The 21,679-nt window shown below is 42.9% G+C and overlaps 1 protein-coding gene across 1 annotated transcript in view; it reads right to left on the bottom strand.

The window, feature by feature from the left end:
* Nucleotides 1-19,216, bottom strand: part of ABCB9 (ATP binding cassette subfamily B member 9) — a 33,269-nt gene extending 14,053 nt beyond the window's left edge. Inside the window, exons 1-7 of the mRNA XM_070763219.1 lie at nt 19,086-19,216; nt 11,331-12,035; nt 8,962-9,076; nt 6,080-6,210; nt 3,712-3,917; nt 2,414-2,611; nt 1,583-1,711 (exon numbers count right to left, since the gene is read on the bottom strand). Of these exons, the coding sequence (XP_070619320.1) occupies nt 1,583-1,711; nt 2,414-2,611; nt 3,712-3,917; nt 6,080-6,210; nt 8,962-9,076; nt 11,331-11,949 (1,398 nt within the window). The 5' untranslated portion in view covers nt 11,950-12,035; nt 19,086-19,216. The remainder of the gene's footprint in view (nt 1-1,582; nt 1,712-2,413; nt 2,612-3,711; nt 3,918-6,079; nt 6,211-8,961; nt 9,077-11,330; nt 12,036-19,085) is intronic.
* Between the last annotated feature and the right edge of the window lie 2,463 nt (nt 19,217-21,679).

The raw sequence follows: 21,679 nt of genomic DNA, 5'->3' as shown, positions 1-21,679 counted from the left end.
TGTCCGTCCATCACCCTGGGGGGGGAATTATTGACCCCCTCAGAGAGGGCCCGCAACTTGGGCGTCCTCCTCGATCCACAGCTCACATTACAGAAACATCTTTCAGCTGTGGCGAGGGGGGCGTTTGCCCAGGTTCGCCTGGTGCACCAGTTGCGGCCCTATTTGGACAGGGAGCCATTGCTCACAGTCGTTCATGCCCTCATCACCTCGAGGCTTGACTACTGTAATGCTTTCTACATGGGGCTACCTTTGAAGAGTGCTCGGAAACTCCAGATCATGCAGAATGCAGCTGCGAGAGGAGTCATAGGCTTTCCAAGATATGCCCATGTTACACCAACACTCCCCAGTCTGCATTGGTTGCTGATCAATTTCCGGTCACAATTCAAAGTGTTGGTTATGACCTATAAAGCCCTTCATGGCATCGGACCAGAATATCTACGAGACCGCCTTCTGCCGCACGAATCCCAGCGACCGATTAGGTCCCACAGAGTCGGCCTTCTCCGGGTCCCGTCAACTAAATGATGTCGTTTGGCGGGCCCCAGGGGAAGAGCCTTCTCTGGTGGCCCCGACTCTCTGGAACCAGCTCCCCACCAGAGATTAGAACTGCCCCTACCCTCCTTGCCTTTTGTAAACTCCTCAAAACCCACCTTTGTCGCCAGGCATGGGGGAACTGTGATACCTCCCCTGGGCCTATACAATCTATGTATGGTATGTTTGTACATATGTCTGTTTAATAATGAGGTTTTTAAAATATTTTAAATTGTAAATTATTAGATTTGTTATGAACTGTTCTATTGTGTTGTGAGCCGCCCCGAATCTACGGAGAGGGGTGGCATACAAATATAATAAATAATAATAATAATACTATTCCCAATAAAAAGAGTTCTGGGGTTTTTTCATATTTTTTTCCCTAGGATTTCTTCCACCCAGTTTTTAATTTTTCCCCAGAAACTCTGGGAAGTCATGGAGAGTCTTCACATTCACCAAAGCCCAGCTGAGACATATGAGAAAATATTCTGCTGCACAAATCCCAGCGACCAGCTAGCTCCCACAGACTGGGTCTTCTCTGGGTCCCGTCGACTAAACAATGTCGTTTGGCGGGCCCCAGGGGAAGAGCTTTCTCTGTGGCGGCCCCCACCCTCTGGAACCAACTCCCCCCAGAGATTAGAATTGCCCCCACCCTCCTTGCCTTTCGTAAGCTGCTTAAAACCCACCTCTGCCGCCGGGCATGGGGGAATTGAGATACCCTTTCCCCCTCGGCCTTTACAATTTTATGCATGGTATGTCTGTATGTATGTCTGGTTTTTTTTTTAATTATACTAGGTTTTAATTGTTTTTAGTATTGGATTATTGTTATACGCTGTCTTATTATTGCTGTTAGCCACACCGAGTCTGCGGAGAGGGGCGGCATACAAATCCAATAAATAAGTAAGTAAGTGAGTGAGTGAGTGAGTGAATGAATGAATGAATGAATGAATAAATAAATAAATAAGAAAATATTAAAAGAAGCTCTGCTGAGATCAGAGACGGGGATTCTTTTCAGAAAAAAATACAGAGGCTGTCTTTAAAAACTTCCACTTACCTCCATGCAGTCTCCCAAGACAAACTCATAAATAATGAAGGATATCAAGTGTCCGCTTGTCATCTGCTCGGTGATCACCAGGTGGCCTCCGTAGTATAAGATGCTCACTTGAACGATGAGTAGGGTGAGCTGGAACCAAGGATAAACACCTGAATTTTGGAACTGAACTCCAGCTTAACTCACGAGGACACCAAATTGGGCAACGCTGGCCTACTTCGACCCCAAAACACTGGCTTGATTAAGCTGGCCTGGCCCCGCGTCCAAAGAGGGTCCTAACCACGGTAGCCTACGCCTTCCTGACCGAAAACAGGCTCCACTGGGTTTAGGGTGACTTACTCCCAGGTAAGTGGGTAGGGCAGCTTTCCCCAGCCAATAGTTTGTTTGCAGCTCATAATAAGTAAAATAATAAATATTAAATACTACTTATTTAGAAACATAGAAGACTGACGGCAGAAAAAGACCTCCTGGTCCATCTAGTCTGCCCTTATACTATTTCCTGTGTTTTATCTTAGGATGGATCTATGTTTATCCCAGGCATGTTTCAATTCAGTGACTGTGGATTGACCAACCACGTCTGCTGGAAGTTTGTTCCAAGCATCTACTACTCTTTCAGCCAAATAATATTTTCTCCCGTTGCTTCTGATCTTTCCCCCAACTAACTTCAGATTGTGTCCCCTTGTTCTTGGCTTCACTTTCCTATTAAAAACACTTCCCTCCTGGACCTTATTTAACCCTTTCACATATTTAAATGTTTCGAACATGGAATAGAGCTCTTAGTTATTCCTGTTGAAAAGAAAGAGGGAGAATGGAGGAGGACGTATTTCAACCTACGCCATTGGACCACACGTAGTATGTGTAAGCCATAGCCTCCTTTTTGTTGAGCTGGTAGACTTGCTGCAATTTCTCCCAGTAGACATCTGCCTCCACCTCCTCGTTGGCAAAACTGCGAACTGTCCTCATGGCGGAGATGGTTTCTTCGGCGGTATTGTTCGCTTTGGCCAAAGCATTCTGGACTTCTTTAGAGAGCTTCTACTTGGTAAAAAAAAGAAAAGGAGGGGAAGGGTCACCTCTGAAAGAGTTCTCCAACTTCAACAGTTCTCCGAGCTGCCCTCAAATTTGGGAGCCCTCCTGGAGTTCCAGATGCTAAACACACAGCTCAAAAAATTAAAGGGAACACTTAGAAAACAGAATATAACTCGAAGTCAATCAAACCTCTGTGAAATCAAACTGTCCACTTAGGAAGCAACACTGATGGACAATCAATTTTCACCTGCTGTTGTGCACATTCAACTTTGTACAGAACAAAGGATTCAATGAGAGTATTTCATTCATTCAGATCCAGGATGGGTTCTTTGAGTGTTCCCTTTATTTTTTTGAACAGTGTATTGGAACAATATACGATCATTCAGGTATCCTGTTTCCAGTCACAATTCAAAATGTTGGTTATGACTTACAAAGCCCTTCATGGCATCGGACCAGAATATCTCCAGGACCGCCTTCTGCCGCACGAATCCCAGCGACCGGTTAGGTCCCACAGAGTTGGCCTTCTCTGGGTCCCGTCGACTAAACAATGTCGTTTGGCGGGATCCAGGGGAAGAGCCTTCTCTGTGGTGGCCCCGACCCTCTGGAACCAACTCCCCCCAGATATCAGAGTTGCCCCCACCCTCCTAACCTTTCGTAAGCTCCTTAAAACCCACCTCTGTCATCAGGCATGGGGGAATTGAGATATTCCCTTCCCCCTAGGCTTATAAAATTTATGTATGGTATGTCTGTATGTATGATTGGTTTCTTAAATTGGGGTTTTTTACATTACTTTTAATATTAGATTTGTTCATATTGTCTTTTTACTGTTGTTAGACGCCCTGAGTCTACGGAGAGGGGCGACATACAGATCAAATAAATAAATAAATGAATGAATGAATAAACAAACAAACACATAAATAAATAAATAAATAAATAAATACATAATTAAATACATAAATAAATAAACAAATAAACAAACAAATAAATAAATAAAATCTCTGTTGAGCTGACCATAACAAGAAACAGATGGTTTAATAGGTCTCCCCAAAACCTTACAAATGATCAAAGGAATATCTGATCATTCTAAGACCCCCCGTAAAACCAACCTTATAATATTTCCCGTAAACGTCGGACACCAACATGATTATAGGGAAACCCATAAAGGTCACCAAGGACAGCTGCCAGGAGAGACTAAACATGAAAACAATGACCCCGGTGGCTTTGACCAGGTTGCGCAGAAAGATGTTGATGTTTTGGGAGACGAGGTCGCTCACAATGGTTGTGTCGGAGGTCAGTCGGGAAATGATGTCGCCTGCGAGAGAGGAAGGAGGACCGAGGACAAAGGATGAGCGGAAAAGAAAACACAACAAGGGAATGAAATCTAGAGAAAACAGCACTGAAAAAAGTATTAGGATTTTGGTTTTCCAACAAAGCCAATATTCTCAAGTTTCAGAAACTTTTAAACTCTGGGGGGACGTGATCGAAACATTCAAATATGTGAAAGGGTTCAATAAGGTTCAGGGGGGAAGTGTTTTTAATAGGAAAGTGAACCCAAGGACAAGGGGACACAATCTGAGGTCAGTTGGGGGAAATATCAGAAGCAACATGAGAAAATATTTGACTGAAGTAGATGCTTGGAACAAACTTCCAGCAGACGTGGTTGGCCAATCCACAGGAACTGAATTGAAACATGCCTGGGATAAACATAGATCCATCCTGAGATAAAATACAGGAAATAGTATAAGGGCAGACGAGATGGACCAGGAGGTCTTTTTCTGCCGTCAATCTTCTATGTTTCTATGTTTTTAAGGAAAGAAGGAAGGAAGGAAGGAAGGAAGGAAGGAAGGAAGGAAGGAAGGAAGGAAGGAAGGAAGGAAGAATCCACAGGAACTGAATTGAAACATGCCTGGGATAAACATAGATCCATCCTGAGATAAAATACAGGAAGTAGCATAAGGGCAGACGAGATGGACCAGGAGGTCTTTTTCTGCCGTCAATCTTCTATGTTTCTATGTTTTTAAGGAAAGAAGGAAGGAAGGAAGGAAGGAAGGAAGGAAGAATCCACAGGAACTGAATTGAAACATGCCTGGGATAAACATAGATCCATCCTGAGATAAAATACAGGAAGTAGCATAAGGGCAGACGAGATGGACCAGGAGGTCTTTTTCTGCCATCAATCTTCTATGTTTCTAAGTCCACATGTTGTAAAGTTGAGAAACTCAAAACTTTCATCTACGCTGATAGTAAAGATCTTAATAGTTGTAGCGTGAACGGGTCAACAGATAAGATGACACTATTTACGACATCTGATAAATTTATAGATATGAATGTATCTCTTCTTTCTTCTTCTTTCTTTTATTTTTAATTTTTCCTCTCCTCATCCCTCTTCCTTTTTTCTTCCTTCTCTTTCTCTCTCTTTAGCTTTATTTTCTCCTATATATGTTGTTGTGGTTAGCTCTGGCCCAGCTCCTGCCCCAAGGACTGTGGATGTGGGGGAGACGTCCACATGCTGCAGGCCTGTTTTGCCCCCAGTGGAATGTGCTGATGAAGGCTCCTCTGACCAAGAAGACATGAGTGACAGGGAGGAGGAGAGTGGGGCAGACAGCTCAGAAGGAGATCAATTCTCTAGCTCCTCCTTGGATTCAGAACAAGAGTTAATGATACAGCCACGCATGCGGAGAGCGATGCACAGGCAGCAACAACTGAGAGATTATTATCAAAGAAAATGAGGCCACCTGTGGTTGGGTGGGGCTGTGGTCATTAGTGAGGCTGCTATAAAGAGCAGCCTGTGGGTTTGGCTACTGTGGAGGATTATCTGATCCTTGTGTTTCGTGACTGCTTTACTGACTTTGACCTTTTGTGTGCTGCTTTTTCCCTGCTTTGAAACTAAACCAGGGCAAAGTGTGTTTCACTTTGTGAAAGAAGAAGGACTGTGAATTACCTCCCAGCTGCAAGCTAAGTATCACAGAACTGATAAGGGACTTGTACCAATTACCAGGTTGTTTGGAGACCAGGGCTCTTTGCTATACCAAAAGAGGGCTTGGTTTAAGTGAACTTTCGTTATAAAGAACATTGTTTTGAATTTTCAAACGTGTGTGTGTCTGAAATTTGTACCTGTGAATTTTTGGGAGGATTCTACCAGAGAGCCCGACAGAACATATGTAAGCGTGTTTTATGATTTATAACTATATACTCTAAATTCATATACATTTGTACCAATATTTGCATAATCCTTTTGCTTTATGTATCCCCTCCCCTATTTATCTTCAATAAAGATGATATTTTCTTCACAAAAAAAAAGTTGCGAAACACTGGTCCAGATGCGTTCAACCTGGTTTAAATGCGTTCAATCTAAGTCTACAGATTGTTTCGAACTACAATTCCCAGGGAGCATGGTCAGTGATTTTGCAACTGGTCAATATTTGCAGACTGATGGGATCCCCATTCCTCACCTCGCCCGAAATAAAAACTCACCGGTGAGATTTTCGTCAAAGAAATTCATTTCCTGCACCATTAGCGACCGGAACAGTTTGTTACGAAGCCGTATATTCAATCTGGCAAAGATCAGGGTGAAAAGGCCGCCTCGGATACCTGCGGTAAATGAGCTGATTGCAGATAAGAGATGTTATAGGATCGACAGAGACCAACAAAGCAACACCCCTAAGCTCAGGATTACCTGTACACTATTAAGAAGAGAGGAAAAATGCTGGTTATACCTATATAACCAAACAGAAATATAAGAAAGATATTTTACATCTAGTTATTCACATAACGACAGCAGCCAGGATAGTATATGCGCAAAATTGGAAGGGGGAAGATATTCCGAAAGAGGAGGAAGTTATTAAGAAAATATTAGACTGCGCTGAAATGGATATGATGACAAGACGGTTAAATAACCAAGAAGAATCTGAATTTTATGTGATTTGGAATAAAGTGTATACATGGATAGACAAAAAGAAGAATTAAAAATGCACAATAGTAGTATGGTTAGGATTTAATTTTTGTGTTTGTACTTTGCTTAGATATGAAGTTTGTGGTGTTTTTTTTATAATAAGGTAACATAAAATTTCTTCCTTTCACTTAAAGTAATAGGTTGACTTAACATATTAATAATGTATTCTCTTTTCCTTATTGCAATTTGACTTCTTGAAGAAGCGGGGTATTTCCAACCCCAATTTTATGTTAAATGTGTGCTTGTATGTTTGTCAATTTTAAGAAAATCAATAAAGTTTATTAAAAAAAAAAAGAAGAAGAGGAAAAAAATGCTTCGGAGAGACACCTGTAGGATTCAACTCAGATTTTGCTCCCAAACATTACATTCAAATGCAATTTTAAAACCAAGAGAGAATATTCTGCAAAATAGTTACTGGACAGGAATAAAATCTGGACCTTTGGCATGATATTCCTGGAGGGGTTTGTAATACGGTAAATAATTTAGCTTTACTAGATAAATGGTCAATGGAAACTGCAGTTTAATGTTTCCAAATGTCAAATAATGCACTTGGGGAAAAGGAATCCTCAATCTGAGTATTGCATTGGCAGTTCTGTGTTAGCAAAAACCTCAAAAGAGAAGGATTTAGGGGTCGTGATTTCTGACAGTCTCAAAATGGGTGAGCAGTGTAGTCGGGCAGTAGGAAAAGCAAGTAGGATGCTTGGCTGCATAGCTAGAGGTATAACAAGCAGGAAGAGGGAGATTGTGATATCCTTATATAGAGCGCTGGTGAGACCACATTTGGAATAATACTGTGTCCAGTTCTGGAGACCTCACCTACAAAAAGAGATTGACAAAATTGAAGGGGTCCAAAGACGGGCTACAAGAATGGTGGAAGGTCTTAAGCATCAAACGTATCAGGAAAGACTTCATGGACTCCATCTGTAGAGTCTGGAGGACAGAAGGAAAAGGGGGGACATGATCGAAACATTTAAATATGTCAAAGGGTTAAATAAGGTTCAGGAGGGAAGTGTTTTTAATAGGAAAGTGAACCCAAGAACAAGGGGACACAATCTGAAGTTAGTTGGGGGAAAGATCAAAGGCAACATGAGAAAATATTATTTTACTGAAAGAGTAGTAGATCCTTGGAACAAACTTCCAGCAGACGTGGTTGGTAAATCCACAGTAACTGAATTTAAACATGCCTGGGATAAACATATATCCATTGTAAGATAAAATACAGGAAATAGTATGAGGGCAGACTAGAGGGACCAGGAGGTCTTTTTCTGCCATCAGTCTTCTATGTTTCTTTGTTTCAGCTGAAGTGATGCAGTGGGTAGAGTGTAGTACTGCAGGCTACTAACTGCTAGATCTGCAGGTCAGCGGTTCAAATCTCATCACCAGCTCAAGGTTGACTCAGCCTTCCATCCTTCCGAGGTGGGTAAAATGAGGACCCAGTTTGTGGGGACAATAGGCTGGCTCTGTTAAAAAGTGCTATTGCTAACATGCTGTTATGCCCTTTGTTAAAAGGGCATTGTAAATAAATTATTATTATTATTATTATTATTATTATTAATTATTATTATTTGTTGTTGTTGTGGTTAGCTCTGGCCCAGCTCCTGCCCCAAGGACTGTGGATGTGGGGGAGACATGCACATGCTGCAGCCCTGTTTTGCCCCTGGTGGAATCTGCTGATGAAGGCTCCTCTGACCAAGAAGACATGAGTGACAGGGAGGAGGAGAGTGTGGCAGACAGCTCAGAAGGAGATCAATTATCTAGCTCCTCCTTGGATTCGGAACAAGAGTTAATGATACAGCCACGCATGCGGAGAGCGATGCATAGGCAGCAACAACTGAGAGATGATTATCAAAGAAAATGAGGCCACCTGTGGTTGGGTGGGGCTGTGGTCATTAGTGAGGCTGCTATAAATAGCAGCCCATGGGTTTGGCCATTGTGGAGGATTATCTGATCCTTGTGTTTCATGACTGCTTTACTGACTTTGACCTTTTGTGTGCTGATTTTCCCCCGCTTGGAAATTAAACCAGAGCAAAGTGTGTTTCACTTTGTGAAAGAAGAAGGACTGTGAAGTATCACAGAACTGATAAGGGACTTGTACCAATTACCAGTTTGTTTGGAGACGAGTGCTCTTTGCTATACCAAAAGAGGGCTTGGTTTAAGTGAATTTTCATTATAAAGAACATTGTTTTGAATTTTCAAACGTGTGTGTGTCTGAAATTTGTACCTGTGAACTTTTGAAAGGAGTGTACCAGAGAGCCCAACAGAACAATTATTGTTGTTGTAGTTGTAGTTGTTGTTGTTGTTGTTGTTGTTGTTGTTATTATTATTATTATTATTATTATTACTGTATTATTATTATTATTCTGGCTATAAGGTAGCAAGCACACGAACGCTCTAACGAAGCTACCTTCCGATGGCTAGGCACGCCATGATCACCACCGCCTTGGAAAAGTGGTCCATGGATTTCTGGATGACTATCCCATCAATGGCCTGGCCGGTGTAGTATGGAAGGAAGGTTTCTCCTGTTGGGAATCCAAAAAACAAAAAAATAAAATTAGAATAAAAGTGAAAAGCCAACCAGGACATAAAGCCAAAGATTTTAGGGTCAACTTTAGAGCAATTTCTTTCCCAAGCCTCAAAAGATTTGCATTCACGCAACAGATTCAAACTTAATATTAACCGCTCCAAACTTGACTGTAAAAAATATGACTTCAGCAACCGAGTTGTCGAAGCGTGGAACTCATTACCGGACTCAGTAGGGTCAACCCCTAACCCCCAACATTTCTCCCTTAGACTATCCACGATTGACCTCTCTAGGTTCCTTAGAGGTCAGTAAGGGGCGTGCATAAGTGCACCAGTGTGCCTTCCGTCCCCCTGTCCAATTGTCTCTCCTTATCTCATTTATCTTTTCTTCCTTTCAAATATGTTCACCTCTACTTTTATATCTTTTCTTCTATTTTTTTCTTTATTTATATTATTACATATCTATTCTCTTCAATGTATATTATGTATTGGACTAACTAACTAACTAACTAACTAACTAACTAACTAACTAACTAACTAACTAACTAACTAAATTCAGAACTGCATTCAGTTTTGATTGCCACGATGCAAAAAGGACGTTGAGACTCTGGAAAGAGTGCAGAGAAGAGCAACAAAGACGATTAGGGGACTGGAGGCTAAAACATATGAAGAACGGTTGCAGGAACTGGACATGGCTAGTTTAATGAAAAGAAGGACCAGGGGAGACATGATAGCAGCCTTCCAGTATCTCAGGGGTTGCCACAAAGAAGAAGGAGTCAAGCTATTCTCTAAAGCAGCGTTTCCCAACCGGTGTGCCGCGGCACAGTAGTGTGCCGCGAGACACGGTCAGGTGTGCCGCAGGAAGCTCCAGGTGGGCGGGGCACTGCCAGTGCCGGACCGCCAGTGCCTCCGACCTGGAGCTTCCACTCGCAGCCCGATGCAGCTGTTTCCAGCTGGGCCCCAAAGAAGGAAGGCGGGAAAAAGGAGGCAGGGGCGGGGAGGTCCGGCAGTAGGAGTAAAGGGAGCCGCCCCTGCCTCCCCACGGTGCCTCTGGCCAAACGCGCCCCTGGCTTCTCTGCCCTGCCCTTCTCTGCCCTGCCCTGCCCCATTGCCCGCCCGATCCGCCCACTCTCCTCCTCCTCCGCCTCCTGTCTTGGGGCGTGATCCGCCCCCTCTCCTTCGCTGCCGGAGAGAGAATGGAAGGCGCCGTTGTCTTCGCCTCCGCCCGCCGGCTCCCCTCGCTCGCTTCTCCGGTCAGCAAAGCCATCTGCCCAGGAAAGCGCCGCGCCGCGCTTGCTGGCCGGAAAAGCGAGCGATCCGGGAGTCCGGGACTGTGTGGCTTTGCGCCATGAAGAGAAAACGGCAGCAGGGAAAGGTCAGCCGGGCTAATGGGAGGCGGCGCGTGGCCGGGCGCTGGGAACGTCTGGGAGGGCGAGGAGGCTGATGGCTGCTGTTGCCTCTTAGCTGCAGAGCCGGCGGGCGGAGGCGAAGACAACGGCGCTCTCCATTCTCTCTCCAGCTCTCTCTCTCTCTTTCTTTTTCTCTCTGTTGCCGGCATGGTGAACGAGAGAGAAAGAGAGAGAGAGAAAAAGGAGGGGAGAGAGAATGAGAGAGAAAGAAAGTAAGAGAAAGAGAGGGAAAGAAAGCAAGAGAGAGAAAGAGAGGGGGGAAGGAGGGAGAGGGAAAGATATGGAGGGAGAGAAGGAGGGAGAGAGAAAGAGCAAAAAAGAGGAAGAAAGAAAGAGGGATGGAGAGAGAAAGAAGGGAAGGAAGAGAGAGAAAGAGGGAGGGAGAAATAGAGTGAAATGGAGGAAGAGATTTTTTTTTTGTCCAAACTTTTCTTTAGCCCCGCCCCCCACCACCCCCTTCAGTGTTCCCCAGAATTTTGAAAATATTAATAATGTGCCGCGGCTCAAAAAAGGTTGGGAAACACTGCTCTAAAGCACCTGAGGGTAGAACAAGAAGCAATGGGTGGAAACTAAATAAGGAGAGAAGCAACTTAGAACTTAGAAGCAACTTCTCGACAGTCAGACTTTCTGGACTTATGCCAGCTGCTCATGACAATTTAATTAGCAGCTGAGATTTTTCTAAGAAAAAAATTGTGTTTGGATTTGTGTGTGTCTCCACTACTAAGCCAGTTATTAGCAGCGGTTTATTGATTAAATTAAGCTCGTCCAAACTGTGTGTTTGCTACGTTTGTAACTGGGACAGAATAGTTCCACGTGCTTCTATTTTTGCACCCAAAGCACTTACCTAAAGCAGCTAGTAAGAGGAAGAAGAAGGCCACCACAAGGAAGTGGACATCCGGTCTGGTGTAGGACAGGAGTTTACAAATGGTGGCAGCTGAGGCCTCCTCTTTCTTTCCCCGAACCCCAGGAGAACTGGGGTCCCCCACGTCTTCTGTTTCAGCCCTGGATTCCGCATTGATCCCCAAGGTATCCCTGGCAGGGGTCACAAGGGAGAGTAGCTGCCACAAGGAGAAGGTGGCCACCAACGAGATGTAAGTCCAGGCGAACAAACTCCAAAACCAAGGATCCCTGATGGTCTTCCTCACTTCAGAAAAAAGAAGCAATTTGACCAGGGCATAAATCCCAATCGCCAGACAGACCAAGATGATGAAGAACCTGGATCCTTTCAACCGTTTGGGACCATAGCTGGTGTTTTTGGCCACCCCGATGGAAGCCCCCAAGAGCAGGCAGCTGCGGTACAAGCAAGACCCCCAAATATCCAACATGGAGTCGAAGATATTGAAGTGCTTGAGATCCTGAAGGATGGTCCTACTGTGGCGGTTGTGTTCGTACAACAGGGTGGTCAATGTTATGTCCATCCCGATGAAGACCAGGGTGCTGGTCACAGCTGCCCACGCACGCATCTTAAGCTGGTCCCAGAATGAGGTAGAGAGGTAGGAATTGTCAAACAGAGACCAGAGTTAACACCAACATCGCTGCTCGGTTTTTCCTGCAAGAGAAGAGAGAAGAGGACAGGATATCTCACCCATGTCTTCTTAACCATGATTGACCCAAGTTATTGTTGCTTTGCACAACCGAGCAACAAGGAAGAGATATCTGGGCACCAAAAGCATGCCTGGTTGCAACTAGATCTCATGAGACCTCATGTGTATCAGTGGTTATTGAAACGGATGTCCAAGTGTCGCCTCTATGTTGGTTGAGGCAGGCAGGGTTCCCTTGGGTATCACTTTTGGGGGGTTAAGGAAAACGGAGGGTTTTGCCTTCTCTTTCTGCTCAAGATCCCCATGGACAATTGGGGGACCACTGTGGGACACACAATGCTGGACTCGATGGGCTTTGGCCTGATTCAGTATGGCTCTTCCTTCCTTCCTTCCTTCCCTCCCATTCTTCCTATTTTTCCTTCCTTCCTTCCTTCCTTCTTTCCTTCTTTCCTTCCTTCCCTCCCTCCCATTCTTCCTATTTTTCCTTCCTTCCTTCCTTCTTTCCTTCCTTCCTTCCCTCCCTCCCTCCCATTCTTCCTATTTTTCCTTCCTTCCTTCCCTCCCTCCCTCCCTCTCATTCTTCCTATTTTTCCTTCCTTCCTTCCTTCCTCCCTCCCTCCCTCCCTCCCTCCCTCCCTCCCTCCCTCCCTTGTTCTTGGGTTCACTTTCCTATTAAAAACACTTCCCTCCTGAACCTTATTTAACCATTTGACATATTTAAATGTCAAAGGGGCAAATCCGAAAATCTATTTCTAAGAATCAACAAATATTAATTATCTTCATAACTTCGCACGACAAAGAAAAATCCAAAACAAACCCACAAAAATCTTGATGGAAAGGCATATCCTAATTTTTTAAAAAATCTAAAATCCAGCCCCGGAGACAATAAATTCATTTTTTAAATGGCCATTCGGTTTCCATTCTAGTTTTTCCACAGGTAATGTGTCACATTCTGCATTGGTTGTCCCCTTTTTAGGGTAAAAGAGGAAAATAAAGGAGAAAATGGGTTTCCAGAGAAATAAATCGGCTTTCTGAAATAAACTACTGTGCTTACTAATAAAGGATGGATGGTCCTGTAACTGCTAGGCCGCTTGACTGTTGCCATGGAAACAGGAGAAGTTGATCCTTCCTTTTTAAAAAAATATATATATTTCCCCCCGCTTTTAATCCAAATTTTAAACCAAATTTATCCATGGACAACTGTATATTCCAAATTATTTAATCTGAAACCTTCAGGGAAAGTACCGGATGATCCAGGAATTACATCAAGCTCACAAAGGACTCCAGGCCCTATCTGCCCTGGCTAAGGATGATGGGCCTTGAAACATAGAAGACTGACGGCAGAAAAAGACCTCCTGGTCCATCTAGCCTGCCCTTATACTATTTTATCTTAGGATGGATCTACGGTATGTTTTTCCCCAGGCATGTTTAAATTCTGTTACTGTGGATTGACCAACCACGTCTGCTGGAAGTTTGTTCCAAGCATCTACTACTCTTTCAGTAAAATAATATTTTCTCATGTTGCTTTTCATCTTTCCCCCAACTAACTTCAGATTTTGTCCCCTTGTTCTTGTGTTCATTTTCCTATTAAAAACATTTCCCTCCTGAACCTTATTTAACCCTTTGACATATTTAAATTTCCTTTAAAAAAATATATATATCCCCCCCCCCCCGCTTTTCATCCAAACCTTAAACCAAATTTCTCCATGGACAACCGTATATTCCAAATTATTTAATCTGAAACCTTCAGGAAAAGTACCGGATGATCCAGGAATCACATCAAGCTCACAAAGGACTCCGGGCCCTATCTGCCCTGGCTAAGGATGATGGGACCTGAAGTCCATCCCTTCTGGAAGGGGCAGGATGCAGAAAGAATTGGACGACAAGGAACAAAACCTCTTTGGTTTTAAGTTTTAATCTTTCTGGTTAAGCACAAGCTTTGGAAACTAGAGAGAGAGAGAGAGAAAGGATGCTATTTTAGCCGATGCTATAAATAAATGGATTTAAAAAGCATCCAGGTTTTATAAGGGATTTTTTTTTCAACCTCCCTGTCAGACTTGCCTTCATCTAGCTGCATCCTTTCCACATTAAAAGCTAATCCTAAATAGAAAAATTAGCTAGCAGGGTGAAGTTTGGTAAGGATTCCCTGCATCAGTTGCGACCCTACTTGGACCGGAGGTCACTGCTCACAGTCACTCATGCCCTCATCACCTCGAGGCTCGACTACTGTAACGCTCTCTACATGGGGCTACCTTTGAAAAGTGTTCGGAAACTCCAGATCGTGCAGAATGCAGCTGCGAGAGCAATCATGGGCTTTCCCAAATATGCCCATGTCACACCAACACTCTGCAGTCTGTATTGGTTGCCGATCAGTTTCCGATCACAATTCAAAGTGTTGGTTATGACCTATAAAGCCCTTCATGGCACCGGACCAGATTATCTCAGGGACCGCCTTCTGCTGCACGAATCCCAGCGACCAGTTAGGTCCCACAGAGTGGATCTTCTCCGGGTCCCGTCAACTAAAGAATGTTGCTCGGCGGGACCCAGGGGAAGAGCCTTCTCTGTGGCGGCCCCGGCCCTCTGGAACCAACTCCCCCCAGAGATTAGAATTGCCCCCACCCTCCTTGCCTTTCGAATGCTACTTAAAACCCACCTCTGCCGTCAGGCATGGGGGAATTGAGACCCACTTCCCCCTAGGCCTTTATAATTCTATGCATGGTATATATGTATGAATGTTTGGTTTTTTATATTAATGGGTTTTTAATTGTTTCTAGCATCAGACTACTATTGTACACTGCTTTGTTGTTGCTGTTAGCTGCCCCGAGTCTCCGGAGAGGGGCGGCATACAAATCCAATAAATAAATAAATAAATAAATAAATAAATAAAGCAAGCTGGATTTTTTTTAAATAGTGAAAATTCACTTTGTTACAAAATGTTGATTATTAAAAACTGCAACGGCCTACAAATTTTACCCTGTATTTAATTCAGATAACAGAGTAAAAAGCTCCCCGATAACAACTTTGGAGGTGCTCAGATTTTTATTTTTTATACCAGTGTTTCCCAACCTTGGCAACTTGAAGGTATTTGGACTTCAACTGCCAGAATTCCCCAGCCAGCATGGGGAATTCTGGGAGTTGAAGTCCAAATACCTTCAAGTTGCCAAGGTTGGGAAACACTGCTTTATACCAATCAAACCACAATGGAGACATTCCAAATTGCACCGAAAAGATACTTAAGACCGAAGATAAATTATTATTTTTTTAAACACCCTCTAAAACTGCTGGCCTATATTTTTATATTCCCCTTTGTCCTTTTCCTCCAGTCTGCAGAAAATATCAACTCAACTTTGATCATCCTTACAACTTCGGGGGCCAACCCAAGATTTGGTGAAAAGGCTCTGAAATCTTGAATGGGGGGATGGCTATTCATCCAAAGATAATTTGAGGAAGCATCGTTTCTATCCCTCAAAGCCACACTAAGCCTTGGAGCTCGTTGCCAGAATCTGCCAAGTCATTTAAAGAGGATGAAAAAGCAGTGCAAAACAACAACAACAACAACAACAATAATAACAATATGTTGCAATTGACAGATGGAAAAATCTCCATCTGTCAATTGCAAAAGGCTGCTTTACTGGGATCCACACACATAATTTGCCGCTACATCACGCAGTCCTAGGTGCTTGGGAAGCGCCCGAGTGGTGATGAAATACAAAATCCAGCATAGTGATCTCGTTTGCTGTGTTGTACTGACATAATAATAATAATAATAATAATAATAATAATAATAATAATAATGTCTTCAGAGAGGGGCGGCATACAAATCTAAATAATAATAATAATAATAATAATAATAATAATAATAATAATAATAATCCAGCATAGTGATCTCATTTGCTGTGTTGTATTGACATAATAATAATAATAATAATAATAATAATAATAATAATAATAATAATTTTGGCCAGTACAATAAAATCTTAATTTATAGACATGATTTCGCCTTGCTTACATTCAATGTACACCTTGCCAAACATATAAAAAAAACATTTTAATATTTTTATTCCTTTTACTGGACAGTTGTGAGAGATGTCTGCAGCAAAGATATTGGATATGTCCTTAGATGAGAAAAGGAGTGGGTGGGAAATTGACTTTGATGGGAGGGGGAAGTCAGAGGGGAGATCCATTTGATCCAAGGAGGCAAGGAGGGTCCCTAATATATACTGGTAAAACAATCAGGCTGCACAGATGCCCACTCAACCCAAACCCCTCCTTGTGCACTAGATTCGAAACACGCAGGGTGGGTGGGAAGAAACTGACTCAGCCCAATCCATCCACTGCAGCGGAAGAAAAGAAGAGCAAGGAAAAAAAAGGCTGCAAGAAAAGTTATATCCGGATCTCAACTTATTTCCCGGCATGACTCAGTCCTTTTGGGGAGAAAAAAAAGATCCTTGGATCCTTCCAAATGCCCTCATTTCCATCCCCAGGGTAGATCCTTTGCAAAATGGCTGGATTGGCTGGGGGGGACATTGCTGGATGCATGTCAAGTGCCCCCATTTTTAAAAAAAATTATACTAGAGATATGCATTTTTTAACCTTTTAAATTGTTTTAATTGCTGGTTTTAAATTGTTCTGAATTGTTTTAGTGGTTTTATATTGCATTGTCTGTATTTGGCTGTGAGCTGCCCTGAGTCCATTGGGAGATGGGTAGCATATAAATACATGGATGGATGGATGGGATAGATAAGATAGATAAAGAGAGAGAGAGAGAGAAGATAGATATGATAGATAAAGAGAGAGAGAGAGAGAGAGAGAGAAGAGAGATACGATAAATAAAGAGATAGGTAGGTAGGTAGGTAGATAGGTAGATATAGATGAGATAGATAAGGATAGATAGATAGAGAGAGAGAGAGAGAGAGAGAGAGAGAGATGTAGGTAGGTAGGTAGATAGATAGATAGATAAAGGTAGGTAGTTACTGTAGATATAGATGAGATAGAGATATAGACTAGATAGATAGATAGATAGATAGATAGATAGAGAGAGAGAGATGTAGGTAGGTAGGTAGGTAGGTAGATAGATAGATAGATAAAGGTAGGTAGTTACTGTAGATATAGATGAGATAGAGATATAGACTAGATAGATAGATAGATAGATAGAGAGAGAGAGAGAGAGAGATGTAGGTAGGTAGGTAGATAGATAGATAGATAGATAGATAGATAGATAGATAAAGGTAGGTAGATACTGTAGATATAGATGAGATAGAGATATAGACTAGATAGATAGAGAGAGAGAGAGAGAGAGAGAGAGAGATGTAGGTAGGTAGGTAGGTAGGTAGGTAGATAGATAGACAGACAGACAGAGGTAGGTAGATACTGTAAATATAGATGAGATAGAGATATAGACTAGATAGATAGATAGATAGATAGATAGATAGATAGATAGATAGAGGTAGGTAGATACTGTAGATATAGATGAGATAGAGATATAGACTAGATAGATAGATAGATAGATAGATAGATAGAGAGAGAGAGAGAGAGAGAGAGAGATGTAGGTAGGTAGGTAGGTAGGTAGGTAGGTAGGTAGATAGATAGATAGATAAAGGTAGGTAGATACTGTAGATATAGATGAGATAGAGATATAGACTAGATAGATAGATAGATAGAGAGAGAGAGAGAGAGAGAGAGAGATGTAGGTAGGTAGGTAGGTAGGTAGATAGATAGATAGATAGATAGATAGACAGACAGACAGAGGTAGGTAGATACTGTAAATATAGATGAGATAGATATATAGACTAGATAGATAGATAGATAGATAGATAGATAGATAGATAGATAGATAAAGGTAGGTAGATACTGTAGATATAGATGAGATAGAGATATAGACTAGATAGATAGATAGATAGATAGATAGATAGATAGATAGATAGAGGTAGGTAGATACTGTAGATATAGATGAGATAGAGATATAGACTAGATAGATAGATAGATAGATAGATAGAGAGAGAGAGAGAGAGAGAGAGAGAGAGATGTAGGTAGGTAGGTAGGTAGGTAGGTAGGTAGGTAGATAGATAGATAGATAAAGGTAGGTAGATACTGTAGATATAGATGAGATAGAGATATAGACTAGATAGATAGATAGATAGAGAGAGAGAGAGAGAGAGAGAGAGATGTAGGTAGGTAGGTAGGTAGGTAGATAGATAGATAGATAGATAGATAGACAGACAGACAGAGGTAGGTAGATACTGTAAATATAGATGAGATAGATATATAGACTAGATAGATAGATAGATAGATAGATAGATAGATAGATAGATAGATAGATAGAGGTAGGTAGATACTGTAGATATAGATGAGATAAAGATATAGACGAGAGAGAGAGAGAGAGAGAGAGAAAGAAATCAGTCCTCCTGAGATCCTTGCAAGGTAGGCTCTGGAGCTAATGCCAGGCCCTCTCCAGTGGCGACCAGTATCTGCAGCCGCAGCTTGGGGGCAGCAAAGGATTAGCCAACATCGAGCAAGCCCAAGAAGGTGGGCCGAACCCAGCTAAAGGAGCCCAACGGGGCCTTTTAATGCAAAGCCCGGGGTTTCCAAGTGGGGCCATTCCCATGCTTGCACCTCACTGCCCCAACGGCCCCTTGCATCAAGCCCACCGAGCGTAGGAGAAAAGAGGAAAACATTGAAAAATAAATAAAATAAAATAAAAATAAATAATAATGCAAAATAACAAATAAGATAAAATAGAAATGAAATAAATAAAATGAAATGCAATAAAAAGTGAAATGAAATAAAAAGTGAGATGAAATGAAATAAAATAAAAAATAAAATAGAAATAAAATAAAACAAAATAAAATAAAATAGAAATGAAATGAAATAAAAAATAAAAAAAATGAAATGGCAGGTGTGTGGCCGGGAGGAGAAAGACTCACCTTCCTGCATCCTCTCTCTGCATCCTTCCAGGGAAGGAGGGAAGGCGGCAGAGCGTGCACGGGTCTGCGGGTGCACGTGTGCATGCACGACCCTCCAGTCTCCCCCGTTCCCCCCGCCCCCCGTATCCTCCTCACCTTTTCCCCGGAGTGCGAGACGCGCCGATCTCTCCTCCGCTCGCCCGGCTGAGCCGGTTCCCCGGACAAGGTCGGGAAGGGGCGGGGTCTCCGCGAAGCTCCGCCTCCCTGGGCAAGCCCCGCCCACGCCTGCCTCCCTACCTTTGCAGCTGGGAAAAAAAGGAGTGAGACTAATGCAAGACACGCACACGCGCGCAACCTCCGGGGCAGAAAGAGGCTGAATCATCCAGCGTGGAAAAGCCAAAAGCTCGCCCTGTTTAGGAAGGGAGGAAGGAGGAGGAAGGAGGGAGGAAGGAAGAAGAAATAGAGGCAGGGAGAAGGAAAGAAAGGAGGAGGGAGGAAGAAGAAGAGAGGGAAGAAAGGGAGGGAGGAAAGAAAGAAGAAAAGAAGGAATGGGAGAAGGAAGGAAAGAAGGAAGAAGGGAGGGTGGAAGAAGGAAGGAAGGAAAGAAGGAAGAAAAGGAGGAATGGAGGGAGGGAGAAGGAAGGGAAGAAGGGAGGGAAGAAGAAGGAGGGAGGGAGGGACGAAGGAAGAAATGGAGGGAGAAAGAAGGAAGGAAAGAAGGAAGAGGGGAGGAAAGAAAGAAGGAATGGAGGGAGGGAGGGAGACGGAAGGAAGGGAAGAAGGGAGGGAGGGACGGAGGAAGAAGGGGTGAAGAAGAAGGAAGGAGGGAGGGAGGGACGGAGGAAGAAGGGAGGGAAGAAAGAGGGAGGGAGGAAAGAAAGAAGAAATGGAGGGATAAAGAAGGAAGGAAAGATGGAAGAAGGGAGGGAGGGAGGAAAGAAAGAAGGAAAGAAGAAAAGAAGGAATGGACAGAGAAGGAAAGAAGGAAGAAGGGAGGGAAGAGGAAGGAAGGAAAGAAAGAAGAAAAGAAGGAATCGAGGGAGGGAGAAGGAAGGAAGGAAAGAAGGAAGGAGGAAGGAAAGAAGGAAGAAGGGAGGTAGAAAGAAGGAAGAGAGGAACAGGAAGAAGAGGGGGAAGAAGGAGGAAGGGCAGAAGGAAAGAAAGAAGAAAAGAAGGAATTGAGGGAGAAGGAAGGAAGGAAAGAAGGAAGAAGGGAGGGAAGAGGAAGGAAGGAAAGAAAGAAGAAAAGAAGGAATCGAGGGGGGGAGAAGGAAGGAAGGAAAGAAGGAAGGAGGAAGGAAAGAAGGAAGAAGGGAGGGAGAAAGAAGGAAGAGAGGAACAGGAAGAAGAGGGGGAAGAAGGAGGAAGGGCAGAAGGAAAGAAAGAAGAAAAGAAGGAATTGAGGGAGAAGGAAGGAAGGAAAGAAGGAAGAAGGGAGGGAAGAAGAAAGATGGAGGGATGGAGGAAGAAAGAGGGAGGGAGGAAATAAAGGTAGAAGAAAAGAAGGAAAAATTGAGGAAGAAGGAGGGAGGGAGGGAGGTTGTTTTTGCGATGGTTTCTCTTTCAATAAAGCTTCAATTTCACCTGGTCCACTTAGCAAAGAATGACCCGTTATGTTAACTAAAATAAATTTTTAAATGATGCAGAGCTTTTATGCAGGACTCTCCCACAAAGACAGAACTTCAATTCAACCATTTGTCTCCCGTTTCCTTTAAATATCTAGATCTCTCTCGTCGTTTCTGATAGATACAGCTAGTCCTCGACTAACAAAAATGGAGCATAATACTTCCGTTGCTAAGCAAGACCCTTGTTAAATGACTTTGGTCCCACTTCACGACTTCTCTCGCCAGAGTTGTTAAGTGAATCATAGACACGGAGACGTGATTTCTTTTGAGCAAAGCTGTTCCGAGCTAGAAAAATCTCTCTCTGGGTCTGAAGCCTCTTGTGTTGAGAGATCTTCTCTCTGGGTATCAGAGTTGTGGGTTTTTTTGCTCGGACTTGTGTTTATTTTTTATAGCAAATTTCTTCTGCACACAAGTATAAAAGATTAACTTAGCTAATTTAGTAACAATGGATAAATGGTTAATGTATAGGTGAAACTCAAAAAATTAGAATATCATGCCAACGTTCATTTATTTCAGTAATGTAACTTAAAAGGTGAAACTTACCGTATTTTTAGGTGTGTAAGACATACCTTTTTCCTCCCTAAAAGAGGCTTATACTCTGAATGTAGCATTTTTCCCTCCAGCCCTAACTACCGGTATCTCCTAACGATCTTCCCAGCTCTTAACTTGCAGGCTCTTTCATTGTTTCTCTCTGTGAAGAATGTTTTCCAAGTCTTTGCGGGGTTTTTTTTCATTGCTCTAACTTGCTCCGAGTAAATTTCTTTCCAGCCCTAACCAGGTGCTAACGATGTTCCCAGCTCTTACTGGCTTGCAAGCTCTTTCATTGTTACTCTCTGCAAAGAAGAATGTTTTCCAAGCCCGAAGTCTTTGCAGGGTTTTTTTCCATTGCTCTACTTGCTCAGGCTATTTCTTTCCAGGTGCTAATGATGTTCCCACCTCTTACTGGCTTGCAAGCTCTTTCATGGTTACTCCCTCCGAATAATTTTTTAAAAAAACCTTAACCAGGGGATAAAATAATGGGTTGAAGCTGACCAGACTAAGGATGCTAGCCAGATAAACCTGGTAAATTGATTCTTTCCCCTGTTTTCCTCCCCAAAAACTAAGGTATTATAACTAAGAGCAATA

The sequence above is a fragment of the Erythrolamprus reginae genome, chromosome 10 (genome assembly GCF_031021105.1).
Source record: "Erythrolamprus reginae isolate rEryReg1 chromosome 10, rEryReg1.hap1, whole genome shotgun sequence".
In the NCBI taxonomy this organism is placed as follows: domain Eukaryota; kingdom Metazoa; phylum Chordata; class Lepidosauria; order Squamata; family Dipsadidae; genus Erythrolamprus; species Erythrolamprus reginae.
Note: the sequence above shows the minus strand (reverse complement) of the source record. Positions and strands in the feature narration are given on the sequence as shown.